The sequence below is a fragment of the Odontesthes bonariensis genome, chromosome 4, assembly GCF_027942865.1.
Source record: "Odontesthes bonariensis isolate fOdoBon6 chromosome 4, fOdoBon6.hap1, whole genome shotgun sequence".
Taxonomy (NCBI): domain Eukaryota; kingdom Metazoa; phylum Chordata; class Actinopteri; order Atheriniformes; family Atherinopsidae; genus Odontesthes; species Odontesthes bonariensis.
The window spans coordinates 35635576-35658714 of record NC_134509.1 but is presented as its reverse complement, the minus strand read 5'-3'; the positions used below and the strand labels follow the sequence as shown (position 1 = coordinate 35658714).

Sequence of the window (23139 nt, the reverse complement as noted above, 5' to 3'; positions counted from 1 at the left end):
ACATCTGGCCACAAGTTTCTAAAGTTCGGAGCTTTCAGGCAATAATTCATCTATAGTGCTATCTTCAAGGAAGCCCTCATAAGTAAAGAAAACTTTTAGAGGAGAAGAATCATTTTGATCTGTTGGTTTCCTTTGCACCTAACCAGTGCAGATTTACAGTATTTTCTTCAAGTGGAATATGCTGTTAGGTTATCACGTTAATATGTATGCATCTTCTGTGAAGAAATTACTTCTCTACCATACCTAAATCTGGCCATAGTGCATAACTATGAGGCTCTTGTTATATCACAACACGTCTGCTCTATCACACCCACTCTTCTCTCTACCCTGTACAAGAAATGGCAATACTTGTAAATTGCAAAATATCCTGCACAGAACTGTTGCCCCTTTGGAGTGAAGCAGCAACTCAGTTTATTTGAAATATCATGATGTCCTGTAAACAAAGCACTGTTGTGTTCCATTAGTAAGTAAGCATAGAGATCAAATATTATAAATGTGCTCTCAATCAGTTAAAAAATTAGCACAGGGTATTCAAAACCATATTTGTTTATTATCAGATGACTGCACGCAAATTTCTAGCTTTACATCATAAAAGAACATGGAAATAAAGCCACAAATGGTTTAAAATCAGAAGAGATGGAGTAAGTTATCCTGTGAGTATCCAACACTCTACCTTTAGCTCAAAAGCACATACACACACAGTGTGTGGAATGATCTGTACAATAAATATTCAAACCTGCCTCAGATGCCACTTTTGAAGTTACAACAGTGTAATCAAAATGCACACATAAACATGTGACAAAAAGTATATGTCTAAGGATTAAAAATGTGTTGTTTGTTGAGCAGGAACTGACCAAATACACACACACACACACACACACACACATACACAAAAAAAAACAGTAGCACAGGCTTAAATAAAGCACCATCTAGTAAATGCCTGGTGTCTTGTCACAAAGTACTCAAAACTCAAGTGCAAAAATAAATTTAGATGAAAAGCCCGGGAAGCTCATTCCCTAAAAATACCCTTAAACCAACAGATATCAGTCTGTCCTTCACTTTTTCACTCTCACTCTCACTCTTACACGCACCCAGTTCAACTGCTATAAAAATGTACAAATAAAATTTCTTTATTTATAAATAATTCTTCTGTAGCTACTGTTGATCAGTTAAATAGAATAAAAAACATACTGTTATGTACCTGCAGCCACATCTGCCAGCTTCTCTACTTACAATAGAATCTGGTGCAGGGCACCAGTATTGAGCTAGAAAAGTGACATTGACAAAGCTTTTATTATTTCTTCTAAACTTCCTCCATAAAGGGAGGTAAATGAGGTACAAAGTAAAGCTCGTCCCCACCACCACTTCCACACCAAAGACTACTGTACAAGTTAATCATTATCCTATATAATATTTATAATATCCATCCATTTTCTATATCCGCTGAATCCGTCGGTCGGGTCGCGGGGGGGCTGGAGCCTATCCCAGAGGCGGGGTACACCCTGGACAGGCCGCCAGTCCATCACAGGGCCACACAGAGACAAACGAGACGACAATTTTAGAGACACCAATTAACCTAACATGCATGTTTTTGGACAGTGGGAGGAAGCCGGAGTATCCGGAGAGAACCCACGCATACACGGGGAGAACATGCAAACTCCACACAGAAAGGCCCCAGCTGGGAATTGAACCTGGAACCTTCTTGCTGTGAGGCGACGGTGCTAACCACCACACCTATTTATAATATTATATATAATATTTATAATATTTTTTACTAAGTTTTGCAATTTAGGACATCATTTCTGTTACAGTAACGTTTCACTTACAGCTACAGTCAAGTAAAGAAAATAGGCATTATGTATCAAAACATAATTTAAAAAATCAACTGGTCCTTTCCAGGTCCTGAAATTAGGTAAGCTAAATAATAAGATTATTTAGGTAATAATTAGCAAGTATGTTGGGCAGTTTGATGGTTTTTGGAGCTTTGACACAATACCATGGAGAAATTACATCAGCAATGATCTTCAAGAAGCCATTTTTTGTGTCCATCAATCAGAGAAAGGTTATTAGGTCATTTCTGTACAATTTGGAGTCCATAATTCAACTGTCAGAAAGATTAATCAAAAGTGTAAAACATTAAAAGTCTCCAATCTTCCCAGAAAATTCAACCTAATGTCAGACTCTGCAATGCTTAAAGAATCTGCAAAAAAAAGAAAGTGCTAAATCTCAGTGTCCTTTGGACAGACAACACCAAAGAGGAGATGCTTGTCCATAAATTATTTTAGCATCTTTGGTGAAAACCAAATGTAGCCTATCATCACAAGCCTCAAACCAACTATCAAGCACAGTAGTGGAGGGATAATGAATTTGGTCTGCTGTGCAGCCACAGGACCTGGGCAGCTTGCAGTCATTGAATAGACAAACGTATCTATATAGCATCTATATCATGTACACCTCATCTGTATAAGAGTTTGTCTAGAGTCAAATGTGAGGCCATCTGTCCAACAGCTAAAGCTTTGCTGAAACCGGGTCACGCTACAAGACAATATCCCAAGCTCACCTGCAAATCAACAACAAAATGTCTGGAAAAGAATCAAGGTGTTGAAATGGTCCAGTCTAAGTCTTGACAAATACCTCAATGAAATACTGTGGAGGGACCTTAAAGGAGAAGTTTTTGTTTTTTTAAACCTGGATCTGGCATAAAATACGTTCATCTACTCACGATAACAGTTTGTTGCAAGTCAGCATCCTTCAGACGCTATTTAGATCTGCATATACTGTAGTGTTGTTCCGATACGAAAATTTTGACTTCGATACGATACCTGCCATAAATACCTCAATACTCGATACTGAACCGATACCATGGCGAAAATCTAAAAAAAAATCTGGAAAAGAGATGAATAATGGTCCAGCTCGGTCTCACTATGGTTTAATTTCCAGCAGCTTGCTCCTTTCCTGCTGTTTGATCAAATTACTACAGAGCAAGCATGAGCACAATCTCTTCTGTTATCATATTGGCTTTTGTTTAAAAAGCTACTTTTCTGTCCAATATCAACGTTTGAACAGTGAAAACATTAATGACTGACTTACACATTTAAAATACTATTTTATTTTAAACAAAACATGCCACTACATGGTATATTCCATTACACTATGGTGGATAAACATACATCAGAGAATTTCAGTGAAGTATTTCAACCTTTACACTCAGAATAAATAATTAAAAAAATATAATTGCCAAAATAAATAGCTACTGAACATGCTTTAACAAAAATAAAATGATTGCTTTCCTCATGAACAATGAAATCCCAAATACACTCTCTCTCAACCTCTGAACTTCTGCAATATGTCACTTGTTTGAAATGTCCACCTAGAAATAATTATTAACAAAACGGCATATATGCCATGACATTACCAGAACTGATAGAATATTAAATAGCGTTTCCAAGTTATGCTTAAGTCAACATTACTAGCGTGAACAACATGCCCTTTCATAAGCTAACCAGTTGAGAATGATAAAGGCTCTATGGTAAGAATAGCCTACAGTCGCTACCTCGACAAGTGTTGGGAAAAAATGTTGTTTCATATACTCAATTAGAAAGGGGCTGTTCGTGTAGGGCTAATGGTGATTTCAGTCACATTCGCTAACCTGTCGGTCTTTGAATTCTTTGTAAAGCAGGGGATGTCTGTCAGCGAGGTGCTTTGCCATGTTAGACGTGTTCCCTCCCTTCGTCTGCACTCCTTTGTAGCATGTCTTAACACACCGGCTTCAGTGTGTCTGTTGGCTTGCTCTCACTATCTGTGAGGTAAGCAAAATAATTCCAGATTTCGCTTTTCCCGTCTTTTTTGTTTACAAGCCAGGGACGGTCGGCAGGAGCTTCCGAACTTGTCGCCATCTCTAGCGTTAAGGCTCTAGCATGGTTGCCGCGTCTGGTAGCGCGAGCGGTGTTGATGACGTCACAATTTCGTGCCGGCTATATATAGTGGCGCAAGTCGATGCGCCAGTAGTTGCAATTTTCTCTGTCACAGAGGTGTCGCTGCTACGTGAAGGTTACCGCTACTCTACAACCACGAAAGTCGAGAAGAAAACAATGCCACTGTCAAGAGCCCGGAACACTGTCATCAATGATACTGCTGCCGTATCTGGATAATTAAAATTTTTTAATTCAGTCAATAGAGGTGAAGGTCTGAAGCCCCTGGCATCACCACTTCGAGTCTCTGCCTTCTCTTTTTGCCTTCACGTATCTGCCCCGTAGCTTCTTCCACACATTCTTACAGAACTCTCCCCCTTTCCCCAAAGTTCTGCCAATCTCTGTCCACGAGTTTTGAGAGTTTACGTAGTCCCTGTGCTGTTTAAAGGCAGTTTTGTACAGGTGCCTCTACAAACGCACCTCCTGACTGAGCCTGGTCTCACATTGGTCCAACGTTTGTCGTTCTCGGTGCAGCCAAGTTACAAAAATCGACTGGTGCACGACAACGCGCTACGCCGTCTTTTCAAGGCAAGCGCCATGCCTGAAACGTCATTTTGACGTCACGGGCCGCCACCGCCGTGAGCGACGCGTCAACTGTAAATCTCTCCCTCTCTCCCTCACTCACTGCTCACCTGCTGCTGCGTGTAGCTTACGCTAGTCGTCCATTGTTCCGTCAACGCAAGCCGTATCCAACGCATTCAGTTCATTTTCAATGAAATCCGGCCGATCGTTGTCGCCGTGCTCGCAAAGCATGCTGGGATTCCGGTACGGCGAGCGGCGGACTTGCGGCACGTCAAAAAGTTGGGCTCGCTCGAAGTTTATGCAAATTAGCCACGGCAGACGTAGTGCGTTACCCAATGACAGTAGATCATGTAGTTTTTTTCCCCTTTGTTTATTCACCCCTGAACGTTTCGGGTATTGCTCATGTCATTGCTATTGCGGGCAAAATGAACAGCAGCAGTGGCCAGAATGGCTGTGCTAAAACGATTGTAGGCGAATAAACACACCTAAAACATCAGGCAATTGTGTGAGCATCTCCACTTTTGCAGTAAAGTAATGACCATCAAGGAATAGAGGTTCAATCCAGTGCATCAAATTCTTTCATGGGCAGAGGTGGAGTAGTGGATTAAACGTTATCAATAATTGTGATAGGCATTCATTTCAACAAAAGAACCAAATCACACCCATGACCATGTTTTCACAAGATGTCTTGTTCATGTTTTATTTTCAAATCAGAGAAAAGGTGCAGGGACAGGTGATGCAGCGAGAAGGAGATCTCCTGTGTCGCAGCAGCAGCACAATAGCAGCTCTCCTCGCTCGCAGATCCAGATCCATGGTGCAATATGAAATAATGTTCCATTGCTGACGATTTATAAACATTAATTTCCCTCCAAAACTCCGAAACTTCGGTTGGTTAAAATCACAAGTTATTTACTTTCCCCCGGAGCCATTCTACCGTATGTTCTATCTACAACTTCGTATACACGCCCACTGTAGTAGCAACACGGCGACACTAGGCATCCAATCCGGCGAGTTAAGTTGACGTGACGGAACAATGGACGACTAGCGTTAGGCGCGCCCACTAGCCCCTGCGTGCAAGGAGTGTGACCAGAGAATGACAGACTTTGCGCAGCTCGCCTAACGTTATTTTAAAAGCAGTATCGATACTAAAAAAAGAACGTATCGCATCGTTTTTTGCGTCAGGGTATCATGATACCTTTCTAGTATCAGTATACTAGTATACAGTATTCAGTATACAGTATTCATATATAGGGGCATTGGCTAATGCAGCCGTTCATTCCCGTTATATGGAAATATGCGGATCTAAATAGTGTCCCAAGGATGCCGACTTTCACCAAACTGTTATCGGTGAGTAGATTTTTTATGCCAGAAATAAGGTCTAGGTTTAAAAAACCCCAAACTTCTCGTTTAAACAAAGTTGTGCAAAACTTTCTGCCCAAAAACCTCAATTAACTGAAGTAAAGTTGGAAAGAAATGTGGTGCAAAGTTCTCCCTCAACAATGTAAGACGCTGATAACGTCATGCAGAAAACCATTAATTCAAGTTATTGCTGCTAAAGATGGTTCTACAAGCTGCTGAATCATGGGGTGAAGTGTTTTTCACACTGCTGCTTCTGCATTTTGGCTAAATTTGGTAAATAATGACACTGTGTTATATGTCATGCATTGTTGTTTATCTTGAATTTTATTCACAGAAGACCTAGTAAGGACCAGATTTCTAGATTTTAGGCCTGATAGGCAAAATCTTAGAACTTTGAGAAAGTGTACTTCTTCCGTATGACTGTACAGGGGATAAAAACTTGAGCTAGAATTGGACAGTTTGGGTAATTAAATAATGTAAACTGTCTTTAAGTGATCAAGTTCAGTTTGACTAATCTGCTATAAAGCCTAAAATCCCATCACAGCGCAATGGCGCACTGTAATGTAATACATTCTTATTAAAATGATAATTGTACATCTTACAGAAATAATGGCCCCACAAAAGCGTAACATACATTGTAACAAAGCAGTAAAATACTTTTTATTTCTTTTCAAATCAGAGTTCGATTTGACTTAGTTGAGTAGAAATGTGCATCACTATGTCAGCTCTGTTTGGATCAGCACCTTTTCAGAGGCAGTAACATGCTGTTGGCCCTGACTTTGAATTTTTTTTTATGTTGATGTTCTCTGCTTAACTTAGCTATGTTTTAGAGCATGCCACCATATTCTTTGCAAACATAGTATATTGTGTTTAAACTTCTCACCTGGTGGCATTCTGGTGTCCTACAGTTTACTGTGACAGCCCAAAATTAACAAAACATCTGAGAAGGTGAGTATTAGGTTTTCAGTGTCAGCGTTGCAAAATTTTGTGTTTTTATTTTTGTCTTCTTATGTTCAGTGCTGGTGCATGTCTGAAGATCAATATTAAGGGTTCTCTGAGCAGGTTTACGACTGGGCCTCCGGAAGGGGGCGGTCGGGCTCACATGGCACCGAAGGCCCTGTCACCACAAGACCATTTGAGCTGCGACACAAGAGATTTTTAGCTGTTGCGGTATCCAGTGCTGATGAGGAAGTGCTGCTACCAGTTATTGTACCATTGAGGTTTCGGTACAGCCGCTGCCGAGGAAATGAAGCTCTTCGGTGGGGGGCAGGCACAGAAGCTGAACCATGGAGGCACACCGAGGGGAAACTCAAACCCACCAAACAGCAGCCTGAACAGGAAATTACCTCATCTTGCTCAGAGGAGCCACTAGGATCAGAAGACAGGACCTGGGCTACACTATAACCATTAGAGCGTTGACCACCACCCCACTGCACCTGCTGGCCAATCACAAGGTCTGAGCCATTGTTGTTGTCTATTCGTGGCAGAGGAGGCAAAGAGGGTGGTCCACTGGAGATGGGAAGTCGCCAGCCATTGGTCTGTAAGGAGGAGCAGGAGGTGGAGGTGAGAAGTGGTTTTACAGGTGTGGCATTCAGTATTCTCTCTGTTGGCTCTGGAGACTTGGTACAGTCCATGGGTTCAGTTAGACAAACACTTTCCTCATTCTCTCCCATCTCCTCATCCTCCTCCGCCTCATCCAGCCGCTCCAGAGACACCATTTCCAACTCGATAGGAATTCCTGAATCATGTTCTGTCCCCCCCTTCTTCTTTATGATTAAGTCTCTCTTCTCGGTAATGTCATGCAAACTTTCCTCTACTCTCTCTGACACCCATCTATTCTCGACTATGTCACCTTCCTCATCTTCACCCTTAATACCTGCCACTCCGCCCTTGTCCTTTTCTCCCTCCTTCCTCTCACTGTCACTTGGGAAGGCCACAGTCCGGCTAATTTCTGGAGTGCAGGGGAGCGACTGGCACCTCCTTGGAGGTGCTCGTAACCCCGTTGTCCCTCTGAGGATGTGAGGGGTGGCACACAGGTCCTGAAGTGCTGGTAGGGTGAAGGTCAGGGAGATGACTGATTTGCTGGGCGTGTCCAAGAGTTTACACCGTCCACCATTCAGGTCCTGTCTTAGAGAGAAGGGGTTCACCCGTGCAGGCGTCCCGAAAAGAGGAGGAGTCAAGGTTGCAGGAGGTAACATTTCTGACTGGCTTCTGGCCAGGCCTTGACCAAGTTGACTGAGGTCTCCAGGGTGACAGGGAAAGCTGCAGCGCCGGTATGGACTTAAATCCACCGTCACTGGCTCTGGTCAGCAGAAGGTTGGGGAATGACATGTAAGGCAGAAGCAAGTCAGAGAATGTGACAGAACAAAAAACTATACATCATTTGTATAAGCATGATCTTTCCATTGTGGGAGGGCTTTGGTTCCTTTAAGCCCTACTAGTAACAGCTATATAGCATTTCCTCAAAAAAAAAAAAAAAAAAAAAGATGCTCAGTTACCAGTGGGATTTCTGATCGTAATCAACAAATCAAACAAACGTAATAAATAATGAATATGCAAGTATGACACATATTTCTGACATGCTAATTACTCTTGTAACGATTTTGCTGTCCTTTAATCTAGTCTCGTTCTTTATAGTACATCTGTAAACATTTCTGCAAACATTTCTCAGTAAAAAAGTATTTCTTGTGGTAAAAGTAAAAATCAACAGCTCCTGCAGGAATTTCCACAAGAAAAGGAAAATTAATTTGGGAGAGAATTCCCCAGTAACAAATACCCAAATATATACCAGCCTTGATGCATTTTAGTCAGCCCTGAAGTGTGCAACTCTCTTAGGGGTAATCCTGAGAGTTGTAGTAGTGAGTTCACTGCAGGTGTGAAAATATGTAGCCAAAGCTGAATTACTAAATGCACAAATTGAAACTGTACCACTTAAGCAATTTTCGAATTGAAACAATCTAGGACCCCACCTAGATGGGTCCTGGCATATAACCTGTCTGCCTGTCACAACACTCGTCCAACTATGCTAAGAGTTGTAATCAAAAATGGGGAAATGTTTTGAGCATTCAGGAAAAATGATCCTGTAGTCTGTTGTTGGCACCCATATTGACAGTGCTGTAAAATGTGAGGGCATTTCAAATTTAATTAATTAAATATTTGTTCCTTTTACCATGTCCAATGGGCATCTCTCTTGCATCTTCTCTCCCCATGGCCTCCAAAGTAAAGACAATGTCAGAGAATGCCGGACGCCTCTCTGCACTCATCTGAAAATGAAAGATAAAGTGTCATTTTTTTGGACAGTTGTAAGATCCTGATGGTGAAGACATGCTGTTGCTAAAATGTGTCATAGTTGCCTGGTCATGCCAGTTAAAACACAATGAGTAACAGTATGATTAACAGTATGATTAATGACAGCACTTACATTACAGCAGGTCACAGCGAGGCTAAAGAACGCAGATGGACAATCTCCTATCATGTTCTCAAATGTATTCACGTCAAGCCCAAAGTCCTAAACACACACACGTAGACAACCACACACAGAGGGAGATAGTGACACACAGAGAGATAGTGACACAGAGAGAGATAGTGAGTTCTTTTCCCCTTCAGTGGGGAACAAGTTCTTGTACACTGAAGTCTGGTTTTATCTGGATCAACAAACTGACACAGGACTTTTCTGGGCTGTATATTTTGACGTTTTTGTATCTAACATGATATGGTCCAATACATATATTTATACAACTGATGCATAAAATAATATTCGTGGTAGTTGGTGTGGTAACGGCTATCCAGCGCAACATTTAGCCGCTGAGAGGTTAATGTAGGGTGATATGTCCGACACGCTATGTACAAACAAAATATCTGCCCGTAGCTGCTTTTGATTGTTTTATTAATAAACATGCATACGGGATTTGACTTGCATGATGCTTTGTAGATGTTATGACATAGATTGCGATCGTGATTGTGATAGCGGTCAACAGAAAATCACAGCACCCTACTCAGCCCCTCTCTGTTGCAAACAAAAAACTACAAAAAAATCCGGATTACTAATTTTGAATTTTAGCCGAATGAATAAATAGGCAGCAGGTCTGTGGGCTGTCTGTGGTAGTAGCACGACGAGGACGTCAGTAACACCCACTTTACGACAAAAATTCAAAATTACAGTAACCCGGATTTTTTTAAGTAAGCGACGCATCTCCACGTTATCAGTGCTAGTGTACAGTAATTAATAAATTATAAACAGCATAGTTTGTGCCTGTATAAACTTGCCCATAGGAAACCGTTTCATAGCCGAATATCTCAAGAGAGCAGCCAGACAACTCGCGAATATCTTTGGAACAGCTCCAAATGTTCAACAACAAGCAGGGGTGAGTAGAACATCATGTTATAATGTGAAATCAAGTGCCCAATGTCAAAAAACCGGTCTTATCCTTTAAGTCAACAACTGAAGCTGTGAGGCTCGGTAAGTTTCACATCTGTTTAAAGCATTAAGTGAAGGACAGGAGAAGGAACAAAAGCAATGGCACTCGTGTGAATAGTCAGAATGTTCAGGAGCAGGATTAAGAAACAGTTCAAGGCTCTAATATGTGAGTCAAAGTACATTGCAGTCAAAAGCCTGGACAGCGCTGTCAGCCCATGTGTATGTCTGCATTTTGCGTCAGGTCCAAAGTTATGAGCTGTGGTCTGCACAGTCAACCTTTGCCATCTGGTCCAGTAACTATACAAATTTGTATTTTCAATGTTGCATTTGGTTTCTATTGTCATTGAGAGTACCTGCTTCAAACTACAAACTGTAAAAGACAAGAAAAAACCTACAATTGCCCTGAGTTCCTGTTGTGTGGACCCAAAAATGGTGGCATATGTCCTCTGATAGTTATGAACTATGAAAATGTTTCTTCTGTCCAAAAACATAGCAACATTTAGGTTATTTTTTTTTTATAAATTACAACTCTGAGGTAAGAGTGCTGCTACATTACAGACCATTTTCATGCAAAGACCATTCAGAAATTACTTGCACTGTGACCACTTATTTTCCAAGTCACACAATGCTAATAATAAGAAAACACCAGAGTTAAGATCGCATTAAAGCACATTGAGTAGATAGATACCAACCAAAACGCAGTCCCTGTATATTTCTTTCAAATCAGTCTTAAAGTGATACTCCGGAGTAGATTCAACCTGGGGTCATTTGAACCGTGATATCCAGCCAAGTAGCCCACCCGCAGTTTTTTCGATATTGGCTGAACATCAGCTGAGTTACTGAGTTATCCCGAATAGCTTCGTACAAGGGTTAATGGATCCTGGTCCGTATCTCCAAAATTACCACACTAAAATCACATGCCATGACACCAAACTATATATGCTATATATGCAAAGTATATGCTATATTCTACATGTTTTTTTATGAATTTTTTTGTTGTAGAGTTGTGAAATTATTTTATCAATGGAGAAATTGAGCAGCCTTGCTTTGTTGTCTACAGTAGTAGATCAACCCTCATCTTACTTTGAAGCTCCCAGCTCCCTGAAGTGACGTCGACGCAGCTTTAGCTGCAGAGAAGCTATCAGGCTTGTGTTGATAATAATAAACTCCTGGACTATTTTCAAACTTCCAAATGCATCGCTTTGTGAGTACAGACCATATTTGTACTACTGTAGAAGTTTGGTGTCATGGTTTAAGATTTTAGTGTGGTAATTTTGGAGATACGGACCAGGATCCATTAACCCTTGTACGAAGCTATTCGGGATAACTCAGTAACTCAGCTGATGTTCAGCCAATATCGAAAAAACTGCGGGTGGGCTACTTGGCTGGATATCACGGTTCAAATGACCCCAGGTTGAATCTACTCCGGAGTATCACTTTAAGTTTTTTTCTTTTGTTTTAAAATTAAAAAGTTTCAAGCTTTGTTTCCAAGTTCCCAGAGTAACTGTGAAAGTTGATTTATGTTCCCACAATAGGATCTAAACATGACAGACCACAATGACCCACTACAGACTCCTACCTCTGTTCTGGGTAAGAAATCAGGATCAGCTTCAATCCGAGCTATGATCTCACACAGGATGATGCCATATGCAAACACATCCACCTGATCAAAGAAGAAGAACATGTCAGTTCTGTCCAGATGTTGGCTCTCATCAGGAAGGCATGTGTTCGGGGTTCCAACTAGATTCCACACAGTAATTAAAATTCAACCTTAAGGCTGGTATATGCCTAACCTATCAGTATAATGCAAAGTTATTGTTAATTACTGTTGGTGAGAAACTCAATCAACAATGTGTTTAAAAGTGAAAATCAAAATACCTTACATGTAATGTATATCCTTGCCATCTTTTAAATTTCATACTTTGTACATTTTTAAGTACTAATATAAGATTGTTATCAGTCAGTGTCACTGTAATAGCAGTCAGAAGGTGATTACAGAGATCTACAGGAGACATAATCTAACTTGTGCCTGCAGTCCCCGATGTCCCTGATTACCTAAACAACTCTGTCTGTGCTTCAGCTGTACGTTATACTGTAAAACTGGCAGATATTTAGGAAAATGCAGGTGCAAGGTGATCACAACAGAAGGTATCCATCTACAGAACGACCTCCCATTGCACATTAGACAAGCCACTTCACTGTCCAATTTTTAAAACTCGTCTTAAAACCCATTTTTATTCCCTGGCTTTTAACCCAGCGTGAGACTCTCTTTCTTTTTTTTCTTTATTGTTTTTATTGTTTTAATATTGTTCTTATGTTTTATGTCTTGTACTTTGCGTTGTTATTCATGTACATCACTTTGTTTCAGCCACAGCTGTTTTTAAAGGGCTTTATAAATAAAGTTGAGTTGAGTTGAGTTGAGTACAGAATATGATATACCCCGTGCTTGAATGTGGGAGAGAATCAGTGCTGGTGAAAAAGTTAAGTTCAATAAAATGGTATTAACGTAAAACCGTTTGAGAGGAAAAAATCTTTTCTAATAGATTAAAAATAACAAGCTGCTTCTACTGGTTAGGATGAAGGTTGAAAAGAAAAAGAGAAAAGAAACGTAACATGAAGTAACATCTGACTCTGGTCATAACCAAGTATAGCTATAGCAAAGCCCCCTCAGTAAAATTTAATTGGATTATTGTTATCATTACACTTTTGACCAAGAGAAAGAATGGTTATTTGTTCAGTTACACCAAAATTGTCTGCATCTGTACTGTTCTCCCGGAGGTGTTTGCATGAGTGCACAAAGTCCAAACAGGTTTACCTTTTCATTATACAGTTCTCCTCTCAGAACTTCAGGGGCCATCCAGTATGGAGAGCCCACAATAGCCAGAGGGCGCTTCTCCACACAATCACTGCAAAGAAAACAAGTCATATGCAGTTAGAACATTTAGTAGATTTTACTTTCACTCTTGTGGTTCAACTCATTAGAATTAACCCTCTGTCTCTGAATTTTTGTGGGACAATCTGTTAGACAACTGACAAAGACGGTCACTGTCAACTGTTACAATACGATGGGGATAACACAAATTTCCTTTGGGATCAATAAAGTTTATCTTTCTTATTTAACATAAGAAATACTACTACTACTACTACTACTACTACTACTACTACTACTGCTACTACTACTACTACTAATAATAATATTGAGGGTACACCCTGGACGGGTCGGCGGTCCATTACAGGTCCACACAGCGACAAACGAGACACACAGTCATGCACACTCAAACTCACTCCTAGGGTCAATTTAGAATCACCATCAACCTAACATGCAGGCTTTTGGGAACAAGCCAGAGTACCTGGTGAGAACCCACGTATACATGGGGAGAACATACAAACTCCACACAGAAAGAACCCAGCCGGGATTTGAACCAGGCACCCTCTTTAATAATAATAATGATGATAATAATAATAATAATAATAATAATAATAATAATAATAAGGAGAAGAACAAGAACAACTAAATCGATGATTACATCCCACTGACCTGTAATCTGGTATTTTCTCTGCAAGGCCAAAGTCTCCCACCACAGCAGTGAACTTGCCGTTATCACAGCGAACCAGACAGTTCTGAATGGGGAAACATAGCTAATGTTACATCTACAACAACTTTTGATAAAAAGGTGGTGAATAAAACTACCTAAATGTACAAGTTTAGTGTGTGTGTGTGTGTGTGTGTTTAAGTGTTTTTTTTCTTACTTTTCGAATTATATTAAATACAAACATGAATCTGCTGCCATAAACTGGTTCAGGCTACAATTATAAGGCACAGAATGTCCAACTACTTATTATGGCACTATTATGCCATAATATTGCATCCAATATGTTCATTGGTATGTGTACAATGTGGCTGTAAGTTCACTAAATGCTCCTAACCCATCTGATTCGTAAAGATCAAATAAACATCTCAGCAAGCCTCACAAATTGCATCTATGGGGGGGCGTTCACATATAGCGATGGAACCGCAAAGTGATCTCCAACATTTGTCTGGTAAAAATTCACATTAAAATCTTGTAGTGTGAACTAGGCTTTACAGTCCAGCCCAGGCAAGCAATCAAGAGCATCTCTGGAGAGAGCTAAAGATGGATTTTGTAGATGTTTCCTATCTACTCCAATGTACAAAACATTCACTGACTGTATAAATAAGGACTGTATTACTGCTTGTGTCCATGCACTTATGTGACATGAAGAGGAGGAAATGTCTGGGTGGAGTCCAAGACAGAAACTGCTTGGAGAGACATTTCATTGAACATTATGTAGAAAACCTTCTTACAATCAGGTTTATGCATGAAAACTAATATAGACACAGCCACTCTGTATGGCTGCTTAATGAAAGTATTTCACTTCTTAGCTGGTTTTCCATAGGTCTTAGCCTGAGATTGCAAGGAAACTGGTTGGTATTTGACAGGTAAAGACAATTCTAAGTGGCTGCATCTCTAGAAATAAGAGTGAATAAAGATGAGTCTGCCTTCAGCTTTTCGGTAGGATAATAAGGCTGACCAATTTTTCAAACTTTTTTTTATCATTCTGAAAATAGCCTAACAAGCAGAGAAGGTTTCATTCTGAAATAAGAACTGGGATGAGTCCTGTCTCACAGCCATATCTATGCAAGCTCTGATGTTACTATTAAAGGGATAGTTCTCCTCTTTTGACATGAAGCTGTATGACATCTGTGGAGGGGGGGCGTGGTGCATCAGGTGCAGAGGAGAGGTGGGAAGGGCTCAGAGGACAGGGGGAGGGGAGATGATGGGCACATCTGCACATCATCAGCTAATCATTCTCCCCTTTATCAGTAGCGTGCTGGTCCGGGCGGGGAAGAAAAGAGCCAGGAGATGACCTGGCAGAGAGAGAACAGGAGCAAGGAGAGCAAGGAGAGCGTGGAGAAGCTGAGACCGTCCACTGAGTTCATCCTTGTGAGCCTTTCGAGTTAAGAAATAAAAGGTTAACTCGAACCCAGTGGTCTGTGCATCTGTCCAGCCACCTAGCGATAGCTGCATCTGTTACGGTGTTTACTGCTCGGAAGCAGGGAACTGCTCGGTCTGCTCTTCGGTCTGCACAGTTTACATTGGATGCATTGATATCAAGTGAGGCAAAAATAGCGCCAAGCGATGTGAGGTCTGACTTTTTCCTGGACAACGATTTTGTGATGCAAATGTATTACTCTTTTGAACGCATATTGTTTTGAGAAGCAAGACGCTTTATTTTTGTGTCCCCAGCCAACTAGCCGGACTACCTTCGTCAACTCCAAAACTCAGCTGGAACTCGGCTCACAGGATGCAGCAGGGGGTAAGTCAATGTTCATAAATGATGTTGCTAATATGGGATGTCATACAGCTTCATGTCAAAAGAGGCGAACTATCCCTTTAACAGAAAGTAAATGCATCTCAATTGTTTATATTGTTCATTGGAAGCCAAATAATGGCTTCAAAATGTTTTTGTTTTTTTTAAATCTTATTTTTGTTTCCTTATTGTCCCAGCTATTTCCAGTGTCACTGAAAATTACTTCAATGTTCAAATTAAAAACACTTAAAAAGATTGTTTCCTGTCATTAGTCTGATTTGAGTCTTGCTTTTCCTATCTGTCTTAACAGGCAAATGACTGAAGCTCTCCCAAGTCCCCTAGCAACTAAAAAGGGAAACTGGAAACCAGCTTCTAAACATTAGTTAATTGAAACCAAGCAATGGTTTTCTTTGTAGAATAAAACATCTAAAATCTAAAATCATAAACATAATCAATGTAGCTGTTATGAATAGTTACTTAGTGGGTTTTCACAGATTTTCCCAGTACTATTATCATAAGTGCCAGTATATTGTAACCAGTGTTGGTCAAGTTACTTAAATAGTAATTGGTTACTGATTACTAATTACTTCTACAAGAAAGTAATCCAGTTACTTTACTGATTACTTTACTTAGTTACTTTTCAAAAACATGATGCACAACCTGTGTACGCTATAAAGCAATAGACCTTTCAGCCTAAATCTATTCTTTCTGCATATTCCATCATATAAAATTGACATAATAGCTTAATAATAAGCATAATAACAGTTTAGTCGAACAGGGCTCTCAAGTTTTGAATGCAGAGAGGAGTGACGCCCCCCCCCCCCCATGGTTGGACGGGTCGCAGGAATGGGGGTCTTTCATTAATCATTTTATTATTAGTGTTGTTGTTATTAATAACTGCTCTGCTCAGACTCATGGGAGACGTGCTTGTTTCCTGCCGTTTCAATAGCGATAGTGGCGCACCAGTGAAATCTATATTAGTTTTTCAGCATGAGAAATATAATGTGTGGCAGGAGCAGGGACGTAGCTAGGTATACAGCTGTACAGGGGCACAGGCCCCCAGCCAGAACACCACCACCAACACTGCCTTACTGTATACAGAAAATGAGCCTGTACTGGATGTATAAGAATATTTATTCAAATTTGCATGAACCCTCAACAGGTTTAACAGAGCTATAGGTTATCTAAGCAAATAAAAACACTTCTGAGTTCAGCCATTAAGCTTTTCAATTCCTCCTTCTGTAGCTCATCAAACATAATCAAGTAAGCCTTTTACAAGAGGCAATATTACTAAAAAACACAGTATGCACAGTATTACAACTTTCAACAGATACAAAATAATGTATCTGTCCAGGTACTGAACATGTTTTAATCTTACTGTAGCACAGTCAAGAAATACTTCTACAAGAGGGAATATTGCAAAATAAAAAGTCAAAATCTTAAATTAAGAGTACCTGATATGGTCTGATAAGTTATTCCCCTGATTGAGTAGCCTTTTAAACTAGTCTACCCATATTTTACCCATTTATAATGCCTAAGATAGTTAAGCAAATAGGCTATAATAGGCGGAATAGGATACTGTCTCGTGTTTTTCATATGTCATGGAACACTCTTTAAGCCTAAATGCAAACATTGTGTGTTTGGCGTAAGAAATTACAGTGGTCTATAGGTAGGCGTGGGAGTTGACACAACAGAGAAAACAAATCTCTTACCTCCCTCCACTTCATTCTCAGCTCTCCTAGTTGCTTCTCTGTCCCTGACTCTCCTCTGTAAGAATTTCCTTATGTCCATGACCATGATGACGGCAATCCATCAATGTGTAGTGGTTCATATAGCCTACTATGCTTTGATTGGCAAAATGTGTGGGCTACTATCCGTTGATAAAAGACGTGCGGGCTGCAGTATCTTGCCTTCCAACTCTGATTTTGCGCGCTACGCGTCACACACGGTCCATTTGCTGAACATGCACAGACATGGGTGCCAATGCCTGCGAATACAACCTCTTCACTTCAGTCTTTGGTAGACCTATGCAGGCTAAAGAAGGTTACGTGGTTGAAATAATGAAAATCGTGCCAATGTTATTCTGCACATCGGTCTTAGCGTAGTCTGAAGGATGTATATGGGAATTTTTACAGGGGCACAACGCATGTTTACAGGGGCCTGTGCCCCGGTAAAAAGTGTCTGGTGACGTGCCTGGGCAGGAGTATGTGGCAAAAGATGGAAAAGCGTGTCTGTCATGCCCAATGCGTGAGACTTGAGAGCCCTAATGTCGTATTCTCTTTCAAGGTATCCTGCAAATGACTTTCTCTGCGGTAGCTTGACACCGTTTTTGGTCGGTATTTTTTCTATGATGCATTGGAATGATTTAGTCTACAGTGGAAATGGGCAATATGTCCTTGACAATATAGACAGCGACTAGCTTCTTCAGTACAGTGGCTTTAAGTCCTGTCGCTCTTAAGTCTATTTTTACTTGTTTAGCAGGAGAGGGGCCCGGTGGAATTGGATGCTGTAGCCGCAGTGTGAGGATCCGGCGATTTCTTAATGAGTTTCACATTCCTGTGCCGGCTTGCTAGATGCTTGCTCAGATTTGAGGTGGAATTTTTCGCTGTAGATAAAAACATTCTTCCCACGCAGAGTGTACAGCAGACGACACTGTCACTGATGTTGCACCCCTCATACGTGATTGTCATGAGACACTCTCTCAAACAAAATCACGGTTTAGTAACGCAGTTACGCAGCCTGTTTGTGTGAAAGTAACAGTAATCTAATTACTTTTTTGCAATTCTAATCCCTTACTTTACTCGTTACTTGAAAAAGTAATCGGATTACAGTAACGCGTTACTTCTAAGCACTGATTGTAACACACATTGTTGTAATTTCCCATACTGTACCTTGGAGGTGAGGTCTCTGTGGAAAATGCCCTTGCTGTGCAGGTACTGCAGCCCTTGGGCGATATCCAGAGACAGATCGATCCTGACGCCCCACGACAGGTACAGATCACTATCTAGAAGCTGCTCCAGGTTGCCACCATTTATGTACTACAGAGAGAGGATGGATAGAGACAGACAGACAAACAGATTCTCTATTAAACAACTAACCACTGCTGTTAGCCTAGGAATTCCCATGCTGCTTTGCGCGCGATTTCATTCACACTGCAAAGGCAGCCTGGAAACCACCGCCCTTATTTTTGCCTGAGTTAGGGAACCAATCACAGAACGGGGGGGGGGGGGGGGGGGGGGCACAGCAAGATGATGACGACGTCTATGCGTGACACCGAAGCTTGTAGAGTGTTAATCCAACATGGCAGTGGACACAACGTTACCGTTCGATGCAGCCTTAGAAAGTGTTTTAAGTAGCTTAGAACGCAAGTTAATAATCGTTAAACGCCATCGTCTTCTCATACACAGTAAAGCGTCTTATTCTTCCTCATCAAATTTCTGTCGCTCTACATACGTCATCTGGTATAAGTGATACAATTGGCTATGAATCGCGCGCAAAGCAGCATGGGAAGAACCAGACGCCATTTGATAGACATTCGTAGCGCCCAATAAACGGCTCTAGGTATTCGTAAACCACGCCTCAAATACGAGAAAATGCACACCTAGTTCCCAGACCACCATCTCATCGAGATGTGGACGCGTCAGCCAGGCTACCCTGCTGTTACATTGTTACATAAACAATTTGGATAAAACGTTTTGTAAACAATGCGTTGAACCATGACTTTAAATGCATTCACACTGCTCACTAATGATCTTGCTTATTCTAGCTTTCAGAATGTGGTGTTTTCGTACACTTTTATTGCATAATGATGATCAATATAACTAAATTAATTGAATACTAGGTAGAAATAAAAAATAAAAAAAACGGAACTCATTTTATGTAGTTTGAGAAAACTGCAAATGCAGTAAGCACGTAAGAAAGATCAACAGTTATACCTCAGTCAAAGCGTGTAGCTGACCTTCATGTACACAAACCCCAAGAAACCTGAGGAGAAATAAAAAATATCATCAAAATCTACTAAAGGTCATAAATGTCACTTTTACTAATTCTTCTGAATGCACAATGGATTTGACAGCATCCACAGATACAGATTCAAATGTGAGAATGTGACGCCCCCTTGTGTGTCTCAGAGGAAATAGTCACATATTGACAAAGATACAGCCCAACATCAGTGTGGAACTTCGATCCATCGATCCATTTTTCTATGCTCACTTAAAGTGATACTCCGGAGTAGATTCAACCTGGGGTCATTTGAACCGTGATATGCAGCCAAGTAGCCCACCCGCAGTTTTTTCGATATTGGCTGAACATCAGCTGAGTTACAGAGTTATCCCGAATAGCTTCGTACAAGGGTTAATGGATCCTGGCAGTATCTCCAAAATTACCACACTAAAATCACATGCCATGACACCAAACTTCTACAGTAGTACAAATATGGTCTGTACTCACCAAACGATGCATTTGGAAGTTTGAAAATAGTCCAGGAGTTTATTATTATCAACACAAGCCTGATAGCTTCTCTGCAGCTAAAGCTGCGTCGACGTCACTTCAGGGAGCTGGGAGCTTCAAAGTAAGATGAGGGTTGATCTACTACTGTAGACAACAAAGTATATGCTATATTCTACATGTTTTTTTATGAATTTTTATGTTGTAGGGTTGTGAAATTATTTTATCAATGGAGAAATTGAGCAGCCTTGCTTTGTTGTCTACAGTAGTAGATCAACCCTCATCTTACTTTGAAGCTCCCAGCTCCCTGAAGTGACGTCGACGCAGCTTTAGCTGCAGAGAAGCTATCAGGCTTGTGTTGATAATAATAAACTCCTGGACTATTTTCAAACTTCCAAATGCATCGTTTGGTGAGTACAGACCATATTTGTACTACTGTAGAAGTTTGGTGTCATGGCATGTGATTTTAGTGTGGTAATTTTGGAGATACGGACCAGGATCCATTTACCCTTGTACTAAGCTATTCGGGATAACTCAGTAACTCAGCTGATGTTCAGCCAATATCGAAAAAACTGCGGGTGGGCTACTTGGCTGGATATCACGGTTCAAATGACCCCAGGTTGAATCTACTCCGGAGTATCACTTTAATCCAGTTTAGCGTTGCGTGGGGGCTGGAGCCTATCCCAGCTGTTTTTGGGCGAGAGGCAGGGTCCATCACAGGGCCACAGAGACAAACAAGACATACAACCATTCACGCGCACACTCACTCCTAGGGTCAATTTAGAGTCACCAGTTAACCTAACATGCATGTTTTTTGATGGTGGGAGGAAGCCGAGTACCTGGTGAGAAACCACGCATACAAGTGGAGAACATGCAAACTCAGGATGGAACTTTCAAGATGAAATTAATTCAAATGAAAAAAAAAAGCTTTATTTATCCCAAAGGGAACTAATAATGTTGTAATTTTTTTCGAACGATCATCATTTTGTTGTTATTATTAATGGACATTGTTGCTGGCAGGAACTACCTTCTGTATCGTTCACACTCCTTTGTTTCAACACCGTTATGTTGAGGGTGGGCAGTGTTGTTCTTTATGTTCATTAAATCATTTTTATTAATTTGTTCATTCGGATATAATTTGACTTAACCTGATCTGAAACAACAGCCTCAGTCACTATTTTGCATTGACAAAGATGAATCTGGATTAAGAAGTACATTACTAACATGTGGAAACAGCATTAAAGTGTTCCAGTGCTAGCTCAGGACTGGGGCTATAGTCAGTTCTTATCTGGTTCTATAAAGATCCAGCTAAGATCTTCCACTGTCAGAGAGCTATCACAGAACCATGTCATTCCTTCACTTCACTGCCTGCCATTGTTCCAAACATGGATTATAAATTCAACTGAAAACAGTAATTGTGAACGCCACTCTATGCTGCAGATCAGGCAGCATTCACAAATACAACTTGTGACAATAAATCATTAAATAGCAGGAATGAGACACACTGAGCATTGTGCTTACACTGCTGCTTCAACTTTGTTGCCATGTTGAATCTCAGGTATTTATTGCTCTTTCTGGAATTAAAAAGACTAGATGCTGAGCTGGCTTTTAAAAGTAGCGATCACATTTGAGTTGGTCTCCATAACCTTGCTTCCCGTACTTGACATTTTGTTGTTATTATTAATGGACATTGTTGCTGGCAGGAACTACCTTCTGTATCGTTCACACTCCTTTGTTTCAACACCGTTATGTTGAGGGTGGGCAGTGTTGTTCTTTATGTTCATTAAATCATTTTTATTAATTTGTTCATTCGGATATAATTTGACTTAACCTGATCTGAAACAACAGCCTCAGTCACTATTTTGCATTGACAAAGATGAATCTGGATTAAGAAGTACATTACTAACATGTGGAAACAGCATTAAAGTGTTCCAGTGCTAGCTCAGGACTGGGGCTATAGTCAGTTCTTATCTGGTTCTATAAAGATCCAGCTAAGATCTTCCACTGTCAGAGAGCTATCACAGAACCATGTCATTCCTTCACTTCACTGCCTGCCATTGTTCCAAACATGGATTATAAATTCAACTGAAAACAGTAATTGTGAACGCCACTCTATGCTGCAGATCAGGCAGCATTCACAAATACAACTTGTGACAATAAATCATTAAATAGCAGGAATGAGACACACTGAGCATTGTGCTTACACTGCTGCTTCAACTTTGTTGCCATGTTGAATCTCAGGTATTTATTGCTCTTTCTGGAATTAAAAAGACTAGATGCTGAGCTGGCTTTTAAAAGTAGCGATCACATTTGAGTTGGTCTCCATAACCTTGCTTCCCGTACTTGACATGAGCTATTCTAAACTTTTGTTCTTTGTTTCCTGACCAGGAAAGAGTTTGTGCTGCTTTTTCAGGGCTATGGCAGTTGAAGCAGAAATAACTAGTTCTAAGTTAGAGACTAGTTTCAAACCAGCATTGTAACTGCTTTGATGCATAAAAAAAACCTTTAGAGATTTCAGTTTTTGACTAATTTAGAACACAAAAAAAAAAAAAAAAATTATTTTGCTATTACAGATCATTTGAGTTTAGACTTATCAGAAAAATTCTTCAATGGTTCATTAAAATGCTGCTAAAAGTTGGCTTATTTTTGTAATTCAAAACAGATACACAATTAAATCTAAACATGTTTTCCTTCCAATCGTGAGAAGACATTAAACATTAACACATACACTGAATATTAGAAAAACTGCGTATGATAAAGTTGTTTTGTAACGTCCCCATGCCAGTAATGTGAGAACCATGCATATGGTTTTGATGGTAAGGCTTGTGACTTTATTGTCGGATGGTTTATAAAGTGGTGTGACGTTTCTGCAGTGTGCAAGTTGTTGTTTTACGTGGAAGGTTTAGCACCTGCCCCTTGGTCACCACGTATTTGGCTAGCATGACAGGCTGCGCAAACAGCGCAATCGCCGCACAGGGAGCGCCGATTTGCACCAGTCTGTGTCCTACTGTCAGTATTTGACAACCTCTAGCAATGGGATTGCGCTTCAAATGCCCCGGAATTCCCCTTTAACTTGACCTCACAGGTCATTTT

General features: G+C 40.5%; 1 protein-coding gene across 1 annotated transcript in view; it reads right to left on the bottom strand.

Moving 5' to 3' along the window:
* Positions 1-530: 530 nt before the first annotated feature.
* The window catches only part of LOC142379038 (dual specificity testis-specific protein kinase 2-like), a 50594-nt gene continuing 27985 nt past the window's right edge, over positions 531-23139 (bottom strand). Inside the window, exons 4-11 of the mRNA XM_075464110.1 lie at positions 19536-19584; positions 18492-18638; positions 13808-13890; positions 13085-13175; positions 11849-11932; positions 9274-9360; positions 9022-9115; positions 531-8154 (exon numbers count right to left, since the gene is read on the bottom strand). Of these exons, the coding sequence (XP_075320225.1) occupies positions 6917-8154; positions 9022-9115; positions 9274-9360; positions 11849-11932; positions 13085-13175; positions 13808-13890; positions 18492-18638; positions 19536-19584 (1873 nt within the window). The 3' untranslated portion in view covers positions 531-6916. The remainder of the gene's footprint in view (positions 8155-9021; positions 9116-9273; positions 9361-11848; positions 11933-13084; positions 13176-13807; positions 13891-18491; positions 18639-19535; positions 19585-23139) is intronic.